Source organism: Danio rerio, chromosome 3 (genome assembly GCF_052040795.2).
Source record: "Danio rerio strain M-AB ecotype USA chromosome 3, GRCz13ab, whole genome shotgun sequence".
NCBI lineage: Eukaryota > Metazoa > Chordata > Actinopteri > Cypriniformes > Danionidae > Danio > Danio rerio.
In genome coordinates, this window is record NC_141023.1 from 13,251,257 (window position 1) to 13,270,000 (window position 18,744).

The window sequence follows — 18,744 nt, forward strand, 5'->3', positions numbered from 1 at the left end:
GCTATTCTATCGCTTGGGTAATGTTTGTGGATGCTGTTGTAGCAGCCTTTTCTTTTGGATGGGGCAACACATTTGAACTCTGGTGAAAAGAGCAGTTTTGTCACTGACGCCCAAGCAAATGAGTGACATGCAGCACTGAGACAGCCCGGGTTGCTATATGTTTGCAAAGCACTTGATTTGAGGTTTAAATCCAATCCTGCCTCCAATCTTCAGTGCTGAATTTACCCTCATGCTTCATCACTACATTCATCATTAGCCTGAGATCTCGTCACACCACTTGTATATGTAAATAGATTTGTGTGTGTCTCACTCAAAAAGGATGTGCGAATGTTGAGAACTGAGTTCGGATTGCATGTTTTTTTTTTATCCTTCCGCTTTTTCTGTTACAGTCAAGTTTGACAAACCAGTGCATGCGTTTTATTCTGTGTTCAGGTGTGTGTACAGACGTGTCCTAATCGTACTATGACTCTGATAACTGCCATCTCAAAACCACAAGACTGGGAGTATTACAAATCTTACTGCAAAGAAGACCCAGGCCATAAGGTATGGATATTTTTTTACTTATTTGCAAGTGTCAAATTTTTTTGCAGCTGACTAATCAATATCATCTTCTTTTAAAGGCTGCTGCGCAAATTTTGAAAGAGAAGCTCTGTCCAGCATATCTGGTTTCCAGCAATCCATGTAAGACCGGTCTTCATATTACTACACTTTTAGTATTTGTCTGATAAATAATGTTATTTCTCTGTCTTAGTTTTACAGCGGTGTTTTCCCTCTATGGGCAAAAAGGGTGAAGTCATTACTGTGGGTGATCAGGAGAAATTTAGTGATGGAGTGAATGAATTGGATGCTAAAGACCTGATGGCTGGAATGAAGTAAGCACCTTTTATACTGTTCAAGTATACATATGCAATATAATAACGCATCAGTGTGAGAACGCTGCAGTGCAGGCGGGCTGTTTATTAAAAATCTTTTGTTTTAACCATTTGAGGAACGCCTCGATAGTCATGGAGGGTCGTCAGGTTGCAATGAAGATCTTTGAGGATTACACAAAGTCTTGGTACTGGATCTTAATGTAAGTGAAATTATTTAATGGATAAAATATTGTTTTTTTTAGTCATTACTTTTGACATGCAGTCAATTATCATTAATATCGTTACAGTTTTAGATCTTGTATTAAAACTTGAAAATTTCTTTATTTTAGCTTTATTTTTTTGTAATGTTTGTTTAATGACCATTACTATAGTTTTAGTCCAGTTAATATCAGTTTTGGTTTGTAATTTTAGTCTCCAGCTATATATACTATATAGTATACTATGCTTTTTTTGTTTAGTTATTCATTTATTTTTCTTTATATACTTCTTTATTTTTATTCGTTTACATTTTTATTTTAATTAATTAATTTGTTATTTATTTTTATTATTTAATTGATCTATTTGACATTTTATTGATTTTATTAATTTTAGTTAACTTAGTTATTGTTATTTACTTATTGTTTAATTTATCTATTTTACTTTTTTATTAATTTATCATTTTAAAATATTTTTTTATTTCTTTATTATTACATTTTTTTATTTATTGTTTATTTTTATTTAATTAATCTATTATACATTTTTATCTTATTTTATATTATTTTTCATTATTATTTAAAATGAATTTATTTTTAAATAATTTTTTAGATAGTTATTTTTTTACTTGGTTTATTTTATTTTTACATTTTATTTTAATTTATTTATTTATTGGTATTTATTTTTTTATATATATTTTTTACATTTTCTATTGATTTGTTTATTTATTATTTTATTTATCAAATTAAATACTTTTTATTTATTTTTAAATTTATTAATTTTTTACAATTTATTGTTATTTAATTTGACTGTTTTACATGTTTATTAATTTATTTACGTTAAATAAAAATAACAATATATTAATTAATTAATGTGTCTACTCTACATTTTTGTTATTGATTTTTTTTTTACTTTGTTTATTTTTTCTTAGTTAATTTATTGTTATTTATTTATTTATTTATTTGTTTACTTATTTTAAATGTTATTTTTATAATTAATTTTTTTTAAATAATTATTTTTTGTACTTAGTTTATTTTATTTTTAGATTTTATTTTTATTTATTTATTTATTGGTATTTATTTATATTTAAGTTTTACATTTTCTATTGATTTGTTTTATTTTTTATTTATTAAAAAATACTTTAAATGAATTAATGTTTTGTCACAATAATTTATCGTTATTTATTTATTTTGACTGTTTTACATGTTTTTAAATGTATTTACTTTAATTTATATATTGTTATTTTTATTAAATGTGTCTACATTTTTGTTATTGATTTTTTTTTTACTTTGTTTATTTTTTCTTAGTTAATTTATTGTTATTTATTTAATTTATTTAATTTATTTATTTTACGTTATCCATTTTATTTATTTATTTATTTATTTATTTATTTATTTATTTATTTATTTATTCAGGAATTCCAAAACATATAAAAAGTCATAGATTAGATTTTCATAGACATTTTCATAACATTTTCTAAAATTGGACCATCTCTATGGAGCAATAGTTTTTTGCATTCCAGATTAATTACAATGATGTAATTTTGTAGGGATGTTGGTATAGATATCAGAGTATGTATTTAGACACTGAAATTTGTGTCCTTCATTTTAAAAAGAGTTAAGTAGGCAGTATTGACACAGTTGTGGACATATCCTTCCTGCTGTGACTGAGTGTTAATCTGTTTCTTTATACAGTTGTCTGTTGATTGCGGTTGTGTTGAGTTTGATCTTCATTGTTCTTCTACGATTTCTGGCTGGAGTCATGGTCTGGGTCATGATCCTCATGGTCGTAGCTGTCATAGCCTATGGTATAATTTCTTTACCGCTGAAAACACTCATATGTTAAAGGGAGAGTTCATCGAAAAAGGAAAATTAACTAGTCTTTTACCCTGCTGTTGATTTTTAAATGCTGTAAGCCTTTTTTCAAACCAAAAAATGTGATTTAAAAATGTCTAACACGGTTTCATCCAGATTACGGCTGTAAATAATGAGCAGCAACAAGCTTTCATAAAAAGGATGCAAAAGTTTGATGGTTTTGGGACAACTTTCATACAAGGATTTGAAGTACTTCAAATGATGAATACATGGGACATCACATGTGAACATTCTGGGAGCTTGTGAGCTCGCAATCCTCTGCCGTTTGTCATTGCTATGGCCACAGTCAGCTGTTCCTACACACGTGTGGCCGTCAGGTTTCAAAATAGTTTAGCTTTTGCCGCTTTATGGATTAATACTGAATGTGTGCCACTGCTTTTACTTATGGTTAAGAATAGATGAATAATGCATTCCTGCACTGGGCTCACACATACACTCTGCACTACGACTACTACTTCATAATTGTTATTTGTAAGCTGCGGTGGACATTTCTCTCTGTCTTATGCTGAACGCAGTCGACCTATCACAACAGACTGGGTCATCAGACTAATCAGCGCAGTTTAGCCCTTACGCTAAGGAGGGATTTGGGAACAAATGAATCATAGAACGAATCATACGGGAGTCGTTGGGTTAATGTGGTAAAAATAAATGCATATTATAAAACAACGGAAGTGTTTTTTGACCTTACATGCACATCAGCCTGTCGTTGGAGACCCCTAAATCCAAAATATGACCTTTTTAAATGCATAAGGTGTAAATTTAACTTAAAAAAGCCATCACTAGGAGTTGCATGCATCGATCACAGCATGTTGCTCTTTTATACACCTCTAGGTCACATGATCTCACAACAAAAGAAAAATAAACATCAAAAATTTTAACTGATTGATTTGACACAGACATGCACAACAATACATTGACCTTTATAAAGGAAATACGTTTTAAGGACAAAACCTGGACAGATCGATCTTAAAACACTCCAAAAAGGAAGGAAAAAAAGCATTTTAAAAATGAAGTATTGGGAATATGATATGAGAACAAACTCCAGATAGAGTATGAACTTTTTTTTTTTTTTTGGATGAACTGTCCCTTTAATACTATAATAATACTATAAAAATGTCAGAAAGGAAGCGTCAGTCATTTGACTGTTTCTCACACAGGTATCGCTCACTGCAGTATAAAGTATGTTAGTCTGAAAGACACTCCTGGCTCCAACATCACCCTGCAGCAGCTCGGCTTCCAGCCTGATTTCGCCGTCTACCTGCACATCAGACAGACCTGGCTGGCCTTCAGTGAGTATCCTGAACTAAAAGCTGTACGATTAATAGATTCAAAAGCAGATGAGTCTTATTTCTAAAGGTTCAAAATGTTGTGAATTGAAGAGGAGATAGACCTGCTGCATTTTTCGGGTGTCTTCACAGCAGAATGCATTAATGAGAACATCAATTCATCTTTATTTCTTTAGTGATTTTACAATGTATATTGTGCCAAAGCAGCCTAACACAGAAGTTCTAGAAAACTGAAACTGTGTCAGTCCGGTTTTCAGAGTTGATGTTCAGTTCAGTGTGGTTAAAATTTCACTACTGAAAGTCCAAACACTGAAGGGCAAATCCATTGATCCGCAGCTCCACAAGTCCCAAAACAAAGCAACCATGTGGCGAGGAACAAACACCACCAATTGATGAAAGTTAAGGAAAAATACCTTTAAAGAAACCAGGCTCAGTTGGACACGATCATTTCTCCTCTGGCCAAACTTCTTATGCAGAGCCTGTAGTCTAGGCACCGGAGAATGCAGGACATTCATCGTGAAGAACTCGCCATTGCTTTGTCATTCATTGGAAAATCTGAACTACTGCAGCCTGGCACTCAATTAAATACACAATTTAGGCACAGTGCTTATTAGTGGAAACAAAAACAGCCATGAAAAGTTTAGTAGAAAAATCTTGTTCCCGGTACTTGCCTGAAAGTGTTCACCCAGCCATTTGTTAGACAAAACACAAAGCCGTGCCTCAAACTTACACGTTGCATTACTTTGGAGTGAAACTCATGATACTGTATTTCACATATAGGCAGTCAGATTTCTTTATATATTTTAATACATTTGTACTACTACAATTTGCATATATTTATTACAAGAGAGATTAGTCGTCTTGAAGCATTTTGCTTCTTTAACTAATGTATTTAATTCTGTTACAGACATTCAAACACAGAATGACATTAAAACATTCATATATAAACACTGATGTTTATTAATATCAGTCACTTCAAATCATGGTTGTAGCAATTAGACATTTACACCAATATGTGGCAACTGGCAGCCATAATAAATATGTTCGACACTGAATAAGTTGTTCAAGCGACTCCTTCAAGAATGGCGATTCATCCAGTAATGAATAGAATAAAGGGTTTGAGTCTATTAATAGTCACAGATTTAAAACTAAATTCATTTAAATTATCTTATTATATTTATAAATATATATATTTTTGTTTAGTAATACTGTCACAATTCATGCCATTACCTACTGGCCTATTACCTGCCTATTATTAAGATATTAACTGTTTATTAGTAGTTTAAGGTTGTATCTTATTCGGCTTCTCAAAACCAAAACTCAACTTCTACCTTACTAACTGTTAATAAGCAGCCAATTAGTAGTTTATTAAGCTAGTAGGGATAGTTAATGGTTTGTTAATTGCATGAAATGTGACTTGATTTTATTTGATTTATTTATTTCGAACAGAAAAATCATACACAAAACAATTTAAATAAAGCAGGATGAAGCAGGACAAGCTTATTATTTTCCTCACCCCATTACCACATACATCATTTGCCTATTACTTAAACTTACTTCTTCTTTTACTTCTCTTCATTTTACATGAGACATGTGAGCTTTACATGAGAGATTTTATATATTTGGCATCTTTGACATATATGTTTGATTCCATTTGTACATTTAATGTTTATAACAGACATTCAACATACAAAAAATGCGTAGTATTGTGAACAGCTATTAATTGAAATTTCATCCTACCTTTCTCATTTTATCCTTTTTCAATCACCTCCGTTCATCATTATATTCCTTTAATAATATATATTCATACAACTATTTGAATTGATTATTATCCTGACACTGTTTGAGAATTTGTTCTAGACGGTTCTATAATTTCACACCACATACAGACATACTCAAGTTTTTTAAAGTTGTCCTTGTTTTTAACCTCTGAAAATTTGGTTCTTGTCTCAGATTGTATCCCCTTTGTGTTTCTCTTAAGGTGTTTTTTTAATTTTTCACTTTTGCCAATTGGTAAAAAAATTTTCCTTGCCGCTGTCGCCACTGGCTTGCATGGTTCGGGACCTGTAGAGCTGCGCATTGATGGATTTGCTCTTCAGTGTTTGGACTCTCAGTAGTGATTATTAAAACACTGAACTGTGCTAAACTGAACTGATTCTATTTCAATTTACTATGATCTTCTATGTGAAGCTGTTTTGACACAATCTTCATTGTAAAAGCACTAAACAAATAAAGGTGAATTGAATTGAAATCTTTAAAAAAAATTGGTATGCATTTCGGAAGTATTTTATTCCTAGCTTTAAACATAAATTTTGCTGTTTTAAATTTAACCAAATCATTGAACTTGAGTGTCTTCAATTTAAAAAAAACAAAGGATTTGAGTGCTCCAAATACCCCTTTCAAATTTCTATCAATCTAATTACTTTTTTCTGCACTGTACATAAGGATCGTAAGTTAGATTTATATGTGTTCCCCCAATTTTCAGCACAATAACTCGTACAGTATATGGCAACATAAGTGTGTTTTATTATTCAATTTAATTCAATTCACCTTTATTTGCATAGCGCTTTTACAATGTAGATTCACAGCTTCACATTGAATATCATAATAAATTAAAACAGTGTCAGTTCAGTTTCGTTTAGTTTAGCTCAGTTCAGTGTGGCTAGTATTCAATACCGAGAGTCCAAACACTTGAGGGCTCTATTTTGACGGTCCATGCGCAGAGCGCAAAACGCAGTGCGCAAACGCTTTCAGGGCGTGTCAAAACGCATTTTTGCTAATTTACGGACGGGAAAATGTGCTTTGCGCCAAGGCCTATGGGCTAAAAGGGTTGAGTTTATTTTCTTAATGAGTTATAGGTTTGTTTTGAGTATAAACCAATTAGAGTCTCATCTCTCATTCCCTTTAAGAGCCAGCTGCGTCACGCCAAGAGCGCATTCGATATTTACAGGGCGCAAAGTAAGTCTAAGTGGAAAAAAATGAGCATTTCACAAGCAAACAGTTAACAGTTGACAGTTTTTTAACAGAAAATAAATGAACGAATAGTCCGAATAAATGAACAATAATGACAAAGTGTGGTCAAAATACTGAGTTATTTCCAAATACATCTGCCATGCCCCATATGGCCTAAAACCTGACAGATGGGCAAATCTAAGCTTGTTTTTAATAAAACAAATATAAGTATGGATATAATAAATAATACTGCTAATAATAATAACATTATACAAAAGCAAATTGTTATGAATGAACTGAAAAAGCCTCCCGAGATGAAGACGACATAAAAGCAGAAATTTTTCATATTTATGTTGGCTAGAAAACATAATATTTTGTAATATTTTAATCCTTTATATTTATATCCTATATATATTTTTATTATATCCTATATATATATATATATATATATATATATATATATATATATATATATATATATATATATATATCCTTAATATTTAAATCTTTTCATATGTAAAGATATTTGCCTATTGCTCTCTTGTGCGTATTAAGCAGTGTGTAAGGAGTCTAGACCGGGTTAGTTTTGGTCTAATGAAAAATCTATTATAGTTTCTTAAAATAGCAACGCGCCAGCGGTCCGCTTCAGAACGCCTTCCTTTTTAGACCAGAATGCCTATGGGCGCACAAATGAGCGCTAATGCATTTGCTATTTAAACAGCGTAGCGCAACGCCTCAAAACCACTCTTGCGCCAAGCTGAAACTACCAAAAAACTATTGCGCCGCGTCTTGCGCCACACTGCGCCGGGTGTATGATAGGGCCCTGAGGAGTAAATCAATCAATGCGCAGCTCTACGGGGCTCGAAATATGCAAGCCAGTGGCGACAGCAGCGAGGAAAAAACCTTTACCGTAATATACATACATTGATTTATTGTCCACAATAAATTTTGCTTTACATTCTATTGCTACAGTTTTTACTCATTTTGATTTCACATTATTTAATTTTTTGATCCAATGCAACACCAAAAAACGTAATTGCATATACTGTACTTTTTTTATATATCTTGATTTGAAATAAACAATAGTGTTACCATTTTTTTCAGAGCGCATATTGTCAGAACCTCTTATAAATGAGAGTAGTAATTGTGATATTTTGTTTAAGTAAGGTATGTAAGGTAAATAGGTAGGTAAGTAAGTAAGTAAGTAAGTAAGTAAAAGTGTATTTGTATAGCGCATTTATTTTCTATGGCCATACACCCAAAGTGCTTCAAAATCATGAGAGGGGGTCTTTCCACACCACCACCAGTGTGCAGCATCCACTTGGATGATGCGACAGCAACCACAGGACAATGGCGCCAGTGCGCTCACTACACACACCAGCTATAGGTGGAGTGGAGAGATGGTGATACAGCCAATTTGACCTATTCTAATTTGTCTATATAATATAGCCATTACAAAAAACATCAATCTACTATAGGTTTGCTTGTAGATTCAGCATTTTCTAAATATAAAAGTTCAGAAGTCACTTGTTTTTCTTTCTTTCTTTCTTTCTTCCTTCAGTAATCATCCTGGCTATTTTGGAGCTCATCATCATCCTCCTGCTCATCTTCCTCAGGAACAGAATCCGCGTCGCTGTTGAGCTCATGAAGGAAGCCAGCAGGTCAGTTACATTACATATTAGGCATGCACATGACAAAAACACAATGGTGGTTTTGGATGAAATATAAACCGTTGACCACTTTAGCTTGAGTGTGCATCATGGTAAAAGTTCAAATAGGTCACATCAATGCATCAACCACACGTGTACCGCTAAGAAGTGAAGTCTATTAAGATTAAAGTGAATGTCCAGTCAAATAATGCATTGACAAACCGTTTCTATATTTCTGTACTTCCTGCTGCATACAACAGTGCTACCATGTAATCATTGCAATGCTGGTAAAATAACACCTCTAGACTCTCACATTTATTAAAATGTGTTAATGAGTTAATGAGTTAAATTTAAGCTCTCAATTACTTTTTATATAATAAAAAAATACATTATTATTATTATTATTATTATTATTACAAAGCAGTTTCGTTTTGGTTTTTAGCCAAGTCCATACAGAGCTTTTGGTTTTGGGACAGAATTTTTATTTTGTGCATTCCTATTACCTTTGAATCCGTAATAAGAACCTGATGCTTAATGTCAAGGTACGTGCTTTATTTTGGATCTTGGGTTTGTGTTGGTCTTGTTGACCCTCTGTTTGTTTGTCTTCCTCTTTCAGGGCCATTGGTTATGTAATGTCATCGCTGGTTTTTCCTATTTTCACCTTCTTCCTCCTGGCCATTGTCATCGCATTCTGGGGCGTTAATGCAGTGTATCCTTAACTCAAGCTGAAACTGAAACCGTTGTAGCGCTTAAAGACAGACGCTCACGTTTTTATACTCTGTTTATCACTCTGTTGAAATCTAAATCAAAAGAGTGGCAATGTGGGGAACACTAAACTAATAAAAGTCCATTACATGCCTTTAGTAACCTAAATTTTAACCAATTTTAAAATTTAAATCATTTTGAAAATACAATAACACAATGAAATAGTAACTTGCATGAACTAATTGAACCCTTATGTATTTACTAACATAAACAAACAATACACTACATTTTTTATTATTATTATTATTATTATTATTATTATTATTATTATTATTATTATTATTATTATTATTATTATTATTATTATTATTATTATTATTATTATTAATAATAATAATAATAATAATAATACATTTTCTTTACAACATCTACAATAACAAATCAAAAACAAAGAGAAGTACAAGCTTGCATAAAATCCCAGCAAGAAGCCAGAAGTCACATTGCAATGATAAAGCAATAAAGAACAATAAATAAGCAACATGTTACAAATTGCATACAAGTGACGGTGATGATCACAAAGTAAATGCTTTGCTAAAAAGATGTGAAGATGAAATTGCATTTAACATTGGAATCGTTCAACATTATCAGCAGTTCAGCTCTAATAGATGTACAGTATGCTGCAAACTAATATCCCAAGCAGTTGTTTGTATATTATAAATTCTTATGTAAGATGTTTCTCATGATCACACTGGTTCTAGCCCTTAATCCCCTGGCCAGTTTCCTTTCTACATCTAGTGAACCGGTTTATAAGGTTTTCAATGAAACTGAATGTGTCCATTCAAGAGAAACCTGCAACCCAGAGGTGCGTGTGTGTGTGTGTGTGTGTGTGTGTTTGGAAAATAATTATTATTATGCACAAATTTATTTTCAAAATGTCCAGTAATAGACGTCTAAAAGATGTTACAGTGGGGCAGCAGCACGGTGGCTCAGTGGTTAGCACTGTCGCGTCACTGCAAGACGGTTGCTGGTTTAAATCCCGGCTGGGCCAGTTGGCATTTTTGTGTGGAGTTTCCAGGGCTAGGAAAAATGTGCTATTAGTAGGGTTCCCATGGGCCATGGGATTTTAAACGTTTTATTACTGGCACTGACAAATCAGGGAGTTTTATTTATTTGTCATACTCTATCAGACACTTTTGTTAGTTGCTTTTGAATTTTGGATAACATTTATCAAAATGTAATTTCTCCATGTCATGACAAGTTATTTTATAACATTGATTTACTCTTTTGCTTGTTATATTTCTCCCTTTTTCAGTAGTTGCCAAGCTGTACCTGTTAACTAACTTGTGTCTTAACTACACGCCATGCAACATATGCTAAAATGATCTTGTCCATGTTAAAAGTAGATTTTGTTTGAACAATCCACGATGCACAACATTTTGGATTTAGAAACTGTTTCTATTTGTGCTGTCGTGGCTGAACAACAGAATAAACTACTATAACAATGATCACCTCAGAGGCTGATTATGTTCTTTATAGGGTAAATGCAGAGCTCGAGTTTCTTCCCGTACTGATATACTTCCGGTGAATGGTTAATGTGACTTTTTTTCAATTTTATAGTTCCTTTTACAGCATCGATGTTGTAATGTAATTAAAATATAATCAGTTAAATAGACTTCAGCATTCATTTAGTTGTTCAGCCGTAAACCGAGATGAAAAGCCGTTAATTCGCACTTGCCCGTCAGGATCAGCAGGCTAACACAGAAACACCATTGGAAATACTGGAGTAAAATAAATTTAAATACTTTAAAGACATGGTGGTGCAAAATGTTATTTAAATTCAGTGCGTCTTGTACATTCCGAGACCCACTTTATATCGTATATCAATTAAGCAGAAAATATTGTTGTTTTTTTTTTGATTGTTGGAAAACAGACCTTAAACTCGCAGATTTTGTAACTGCGCCAAGTGTTTGATCTAGGTTACTGACAAATTAAAAGTCCTTCTGCATGCTTCTGCATATTCCCTATTCAGTGCTAAATGCTACCAATGTGAGATTAAGTACCATTTTACTTGACCTTTATTGCCATACTGAAAGAGGAAACAGTTTACCTCAAATATTGAAAATAAAATAGCCAGTAAAAATCCTGTATAGTTTAAGAATTAATGTTAGAACTGTGACTCAGTGAAAACAAACAAATATCAGTCACTCTGCAAGTATTTTTTAGTAATGTTAAAGATGTTTAATATTTATTAATTTGATTATAAACCTTAATATTTTGTTGGAAGTGCATTTCTGAACTGCTGCTGTTTAAATGTTTATTGGTGTCTCGTCTGGTGCGGACAGAAACATTTCTTGCTGTTGGAATTTTGTTACATTGTGTGTTTTTAGGACAGAGTGTAACACAAACATGCCAGAAAAATGTCAGTTTCAAGGGCTTTGGCTACAAAATGACCCTTACAAAGTCAGGGTGTTAGTGCTCTTTTTTTTTTTATCTTTTCTTTTCAAAATTATCCATGATTTCTCTTATAATCACTCTTAAATTCAAGAAAAATTCAATTCAAGCTCAAATAAAATTAACATTATTCAAAGCACAATAATGTCTTGTTTTCCTATTTATTATAAGTCATGGAAATTTAGTGTTGTAGGCAGGAAAAGTCAGGGAAGTTGGCGTTTGAGTCGAAATTGTAATTTGATCCTCATTTCTCATTTTCTTGATCTCTGCAGAACTTCACATCCTCTTCCATGAAGTCTGACTGTCCGCACTCGCAGTGTCTGTTTGCTTTCTACGGCGGAGAGACGCCTTATCACAAATACCTGATCCTGCTTCAGTTCTACAACGTCTTCCTGTTTTTCTGGTGTGCCAACTTCGTCACAGCTCTGGGTCAGATGACTCTGGCAGGAGCGTTTGCATCGTACTACTGGGCTTTTGATAAATCCAAAGACATGCCAGCCTTTCCGTTGTGTGCCTCTCTGGGCAGATCCCTCAGGTGCGACTGCAGTTTAAAGAGATGGTTCACTCCAAAAAAAAAAAAAAAAAAAATCCAATCTGTCATTATTTGCTCATGTTCATGTTTGAGTTTCTTCTGTTGAACACAAAAGCAGATATTTTGAAGAATGCATGCAGCTGGCACCCTTTGACTTCCATACTCATTTTTCCCTTCAATGAATGTCGACCCAAGCATTCTTAATATCTTTTGTGTTCAACAGACGAAAGATACTCATAATGGTTTAAATAGCACTCCGGGGAGAGTAAATAATGAGGTAATTTAAATTTTTTTGGTGAACTATGCCTTAAGGAGAAATGCTAGAAAGTTGTCATTCTTAATAATAGTTGTTATTACTCTATTAAGTTGAATTCTGTGGAGGATTTAATTGATATATATCCTTTGTTTTGCCCATAAACAGGTATCACACAGGCTCTCTGGCCTTTGGCTCTCTCCTGCTCGCCATTGTGCAGGTTATCAGGGTCCTGCTGGAGTATATTGATCACAAACTCAAGGGTAAAAACATTTGCAGTCGGTTACTTGCTCAACACATTTAGAGATGCAACAAATATAGATTTTGGTTGTACAATTATAGTCTAAGGTGTTTATACTCTCTATATAGTCTCTATAGATTATTAAGCATTTATACATTTCAAAACCCTTCTAGTTTAGAAAATCCCATGAAAACCCCTTATATTTTAAAGTGTTATTTATTGCTGTTTAGTAACCAATTAATACAGCTAATAATAATAATAATAATAATAATAATAATAATAATAATAATAATGATAATAATAATAATAATAATAATAATAAAGTCCTTATTATCCTAAACAACAGTCCTTTTCTCTTTGGACTTAAAAATAGGTGAACAAATATTTTTTGTATTTAAACATAAGTAATAATTTTACACTGAAAATAAATGACAGAACAATGAATAAATAAATAAATAAAATAACGAACTTGCATGCAGAAAAGACGTGATATGGGAACAGCCCTTAGTTAAAAGCCTCAGCCATAGTTAATGCAAGCCTGGAACTTTAAACTAGTGCACAGTTGGTGTAACTTTGTTTAGCTGCAGTAGTTTTGTTCTGTGCAGAAACACGGTGTTGGGTTGAATTAACTGTGACGAATTAAATTGTGGTCGTTAGTTAACAGTTGCATCCCTAAACACATTTGAAAGGTTTCCTTTGAAGAATTCTGGGAGTTGTTGGATGATGAGAAGTAATGCTGCACATCTAATTCACTATAATGACTTGTGTCTGATGATATTAAAATGCAAAATACCTCAGAAACAGCTTTACAAATACACGTCAAAATGAACGTTTGGTTCATGCAAGAAAAAAAGGTTGTTTTTTGAAAATAGAAGTTGTTGTTGTTATTGTTATAAGGAGTAAGTCCATTCTTTCATTTAATTTTAGCAGGAATAAATGTTAATAATCAAAAAGCTTTGTAGGGTTCCTTGAAAACAGAATCCTAATTTGTTGCTAAATTGCAATAAACATAATAATTTTAATTAAAAAGCCAATAGTTTTTGATTGTTTAGATTTTTTTTAAGTTCAGAAAAATTCCAATTAAGAAACAATAATTTAGGAAAAAGTTAAAGTATCGGGGGAAAAATAATATTCAGATAAGCAATTAATCAATAATTTCAATATGTTATTAATTAAATATGCACATAAAATGACAGTCAAAGCATTTAATTAAATAGAGTTTTGCATAATAACAAAAAATAAGTCTGACGTTATAAGCATCAGTGTTCTAAGCTGGTTAATTGGGGAATACACTGGTTAACATTACATTTTTAGTTTAATTAGAGACGCAGCAGTAGATCCCATATGATGCAGAATATGAATCTATTAATTTATCCAATGCTCTCACAACTCTTCTCCTTTCTCTTGTTCCCACAGGAGCAGAGAATAAGTTTGCCAAGTTCTTGCTGTGCTGTTTGAAATGCTGCTTCTGGTGTCTGGAGAAGTTCATCAAGTTCATCAACAGAAACGCCTACATTATGGTGCGTGTTCGTTTACTGCAACTTACTGTAGAGTAGAAACCCCTTGCACTGACTAAGCAGAGCTCTTTTGGTGGTGTTTAATATCAGTGGGAAATATTGATGCACCATCATACTGCGACATTTATTCATTCATTTTCCTTCGGCTCAGTCTCTTATTTATCAGGGGTCGCCACCGCGGAATGAACCCCCAATTATTCCAGCATATGTTTTAGACAGTGGATGGCCTACCAGCCGCAACCCAGTACTGGCAAACATCCATACACATTCACACACGTACTCGTATAGCACGGCCAATTTATAGTAGTTTATTCAATTCATCTATAGCGCATGTCTCTGAACTGTGGGAGCACCCGGAGGAAACACACGCCAGCACGGGAAGAACATGCAAACTCCACACAGAGATGCCAACTGACCCAGCTGAGATTCAAACCAGCAAACTTCTTGCAGTGAGGCAACACTGCTAACCACTGAGCCCCCACTGTGACATTACAGCAATATTATGTTACTACACAAACACCCATATCGATATTTGTACAGTATTGTTTTTATTGTACTATTTGGTTGAATATTAAAATCAGTGTCTTTACAGTCCACTAGATGATGGTGTTGAATTTAAGTTTTTTTTTCTGGTAAGCAGGGTCAACCTTAAGCATGCAACAAGTTAGTAAAATAAATATGGCTGCATCACAAAAAAGTGCATACAACATTTATAACCGGTTTGATTAGTCATTTTATCAGCTTGACAGCCCTATTTTTGCACTGCAGCAGTTCAATAGGAAAATAAATCAACTGAGAAATGTTTCTGTTTGGTTAAAACTGATGTTGCCAAAGATTTCATTTGGGGACATAATTTGAAGTTGGGGGCGATGCAGTGGCGCATTAGGTAGTGCTGTCGCCTCACAGCAAGAAGGTTGCTGGGTCGCTGGTTTGAACCTCGGCTCAGTTGGCCTTTTGGAGTTTGCATGTTCTCCCTGCGTTCGCGTGGGTTTCCTCCGGGTGCTCCGATTTCCCCCACAGTCCAAAGACATGCGGCACAGGTGAATTGGGTAGGCTAAATTGTCCGTAGTGTACGAGTGTGTGTGGATGTTTCCCAGATGGGTTGTGGCTGGAAGGGCTGGAATAAGCGGTTCATTTCACTGTGGCGACCCCGGATTAATAAAGGGACTAAGCCGACAAGAAAAATGAATGAATGAATTTGAAGTTGGACAAAGGTAATAAATTGCAATATTTTGTAGAAAATTGTGATATATTTAAAAGGGCAATTATATTGTTTCATGACAATATCATACTGTGGTGATGCTGGTGATTCCCACCTCTATTTAATATTCTGCCCTCCAAAGCACATTAACTTCACATTTGGTCAAAACTTTGTCATATTTCAGCACTGCAAAAATGCTTTTCTTAAATATTTTTGATCTTGTTTTCAGTCCAGATATCTACAAAGTCTTAAATCAAGAAGTATTTTCTAGACCAGCCAAAAATATTGTCTTTTTTCAGAAATTTAATGTAAAAATTAAGTACATTTTTTAAATAAAAAATTACAAAATAATCTGCCAATGGGGTGAGCAAAATAAACATACTGTTATGATGAACATAGACAAGCAATTTAGCGGCTGCAGATCGTTGGTACACGCTCATCTTCACCTGGACTACAATTCTGTCACTTAACGAACTAAAACTCCCGTCATGCACTTTGTACACACACCTGTTCTGGATTTCCACTGATTACAAACACAAACAGTATAACAAGACTCAGCAGAGATGTGTGTGCGCGGTCTTTATAGTTTATGTAAAGGATGAATGATGAGCTTCAGCTGTGTTTGTTTGTCATCAGCGGAAAACCGGAACAGGTGTGTGTATTAAGTGCATAATGGGTTTTGCAGTTTAAGTGACAGAATTGTAAGATAATTTTGCTTGCCCCATTGGTAGATTATTTTGCATGTTTTAAGGAAAAACTCAATTTTGGTATATAATTTCTGAAAACAAGACTATTTTTTTGCTCGTCTAGTAAATGCTTCTTGATTTTAAGAATTTTTAGATATTTTGACTAGGAACAAGACAATTTCAAGTAAGAAAACAATTTTTTGCAGTGAGAAACTAAACCACTGATCACTTCAACACATTTGACTGACTGGCATACAAAAAAATATGTTTTATAAAAGCAGATAGTTCTGATCTTGATTTCTAATTGGATGATCCACATTCAAAGCATTGTAAATTACTCTACAAACGTACATCTGAGAGTGTTGCTCAGCAAACATTCCTGATATCAGTACTGAATAACGAAACTTGTATTTGCTTGGTTTTGTTTTGTAAAACCTTTTTTTTAAGCATTTACAAAGATTGAATTTATAACATCTAAGGGGAATTTAGGCATGATGAGATGCACTTCTCTTAGTTTTAGTGTTTGTGTGGTTACTGTACTTGGCATGTCAGTATAGTTTAATACACTTCAAATTTGTTAAATACAAATATTATTGCTTTATGGATTATAAAGATTGAACAAGCAGCACTTTCCAAGCTCAGGTCTGCAGGTCACAACAAAATAAAAACCTGATGATTTTAAAGGAATCTCCGCTATTAATATTTACTGTATGTGGCTTAATATATTGTTAATGATCTTGTATACTTGCATTTGTAATTGAAATCAGCTTCAGCTGTGTGTGTCTGTTATCAGCGGCAAACCGGAACGGGTGTGTATGCGAAATGCATATTGGGATTTCTAGTTTAAGTGACAGAATTGTAGTCCAGGTGAAGGGTGCGAGTTTACCAACGATCTGCAGCCGCTAGATCGTTGAATGTCACAATGTCTATGTAATAGAAAACATCTGAAAGAGGTTTTTTTTTATATATACATTGGTTATACATACATTTATTTTTGGCCTTTAGGTGCATAGTGTCATCAAAAGATTGTACTTTGTGAGCTCCTGGCGCTGCATGTTTCTACTTTTACATTGACCAAACTCACAATAAACAATACTGATGCAAATTGTGCATATTTTGGTTTAAATTGTGCATATTTTGGTTAAGGGCCGCAAGAGAAGAGATGTAACACTTCACTGTTTTCCTAGCATTAAGAATGAGAAGAGATGCCTGTGTAGGAATGGCTGTACTATTGATCCATCATGATCTTGTTTACCTCGGTCGCACACATTAACAGACTACTGTACTGCTGCGTAAGACATTTCTACATCCCTGCAGAAAACTGTACACTGCAGTGGCCTCACCAATCATCAGTTTTAACCTTCTGTAATGATGTTTGCATTTTTAGCATGGGCAGTGTCTGCATGTTTACATCCTGTTCCAAGCACAGATTTAGCTTCCTTTTGGGAGAAATCAGTGGTAATGCATTTGGTTTAAGCATATGCTTAAATCCATCGCCACCTTAAAACTCTTTCAGTAACTGTGCTCTACTGAAAGTCTGACAGTTTGATAAGTGGAAAAATTGGTGAAAACAAAGGACAGTCTTTAGGTTGGTTTAATCTGTCCACAAATGTCTCTTTTCTAAACTTTCTTAAACTGTTCAAATATTATTCAGTTATTATATTATTCAAACACACATGCTTGTACAGTTCTTTGCTATATTGTTTTAAAAAATGCAGTAATCAGCTAATATTAATCGACTGTTACATTACAATATATTTATTGTAGATATGTTATAATAATGATGATTTATAGATGACTTTCATTAGTGTTGTTGTTGTTACACTCAATTGGGCAAAACTGTTTGCAGTTATTTATTACTTTATTTTAACTTCGTATTATTTGTTATAACTTATTCATTTTTTTTTATCTGTTCACTTAATGGTTATCTTAAGATGTTTGTCTCCAAATGTTGCTATCCCAAACAAGTTTAGTTTGAATTTTGAATGTATCTTTTTTTTTTCTGCCACAGGTTGCTATATATGGCAAAAACTTCTGCCGCTCTGCGCGTGATGCGTTCTTCCTCTTGATGAGAAATGTAGTCAGGTGAGTGACTTGACTTCAGACTAAAAATCAATGCAAGTTTCAGGTTTTAGATTGGCCTTTCATGATATTTATTTTTTGTGGTATGATTCATAGCACCAAGATTTATTGCAATAAACAATATTATTATTTTAACACCATAAAAGCATTATAAAGCGAGTAGACTCTTCCAAAGAACATCATATTTTATTCTTAAGAATATTTAATGTAATTATAGTCATTTTTAACAGTTTAATAATTAGGCATTGAGA

The 18,744-nt window shown here is 33.3% G+C and overlaps 1 protein-coding gene across 7 annotated transcripts in view; it reads left to right on the forward strand.

The window, feature by feature from the left end:
* zgc:63569 overlaps window positions 1-18,744 on the forward strand; it is a 56,385-nt gene that overhangs the window by 23,867 nt on the left and 13,774 nt on the right. For 6 of the 7 annotated variants that reach the window (XR_015479501.1, XR_015479500.1, NM_198871.3 and 3 more), the window contains exons 6-18: window positions 433-543; window positions 621-681; window positions 752-872; window positions 989-1,072; window positions 2,759-2,871; window positions 4,096-4,227; window positions 8,738-8,837; window positions 9,442-9,534; window positions 10,308-10,392; window positions 12,254-12,516; window positions 12,935-13,029; window positions 14,424-14,527; window positions 18,423-18,496. Coding sequence is in view for 4 of the 7 variants with exons in the window: in NM_198871.3 (NP_942572.2) it covers window positions 433-543; window positions 621-681; window positions 752-872; window positions 989-1,072; window positions 2,759-2,871; window positions 4,096-4,227; window positions 8,738-8,837; window positions 9,442-9,534; window positions 10,308-10,392; window positions 12,254-12,516; window positions 12,935-13,029; window positions 14,424-14,527; window positions 18,423-18,496 (1,436 nt within the window). In the remaining 3 variants the exon portion in view is untranslated. Of the gene's footprint in view, window positions 1-432; window positions 544-620; window positions 682-751; window positions 873-988; window positions 1,073-2,758; window positions 2,872-4,095; window positions 4,228-8,737; window positions 8,838-9,441; window positions 9,535-10,307; window positions 10,393-12,253; window positions 12,517-12,934; window positions 13,030-14,423; window positions 16,001-17,310; window positions 17,517-18,422; window positions 18,497-18,744 lie in introns of those variants that run through there. The other variant, XR_015479502.1, reaches the window with a different exon arrangement.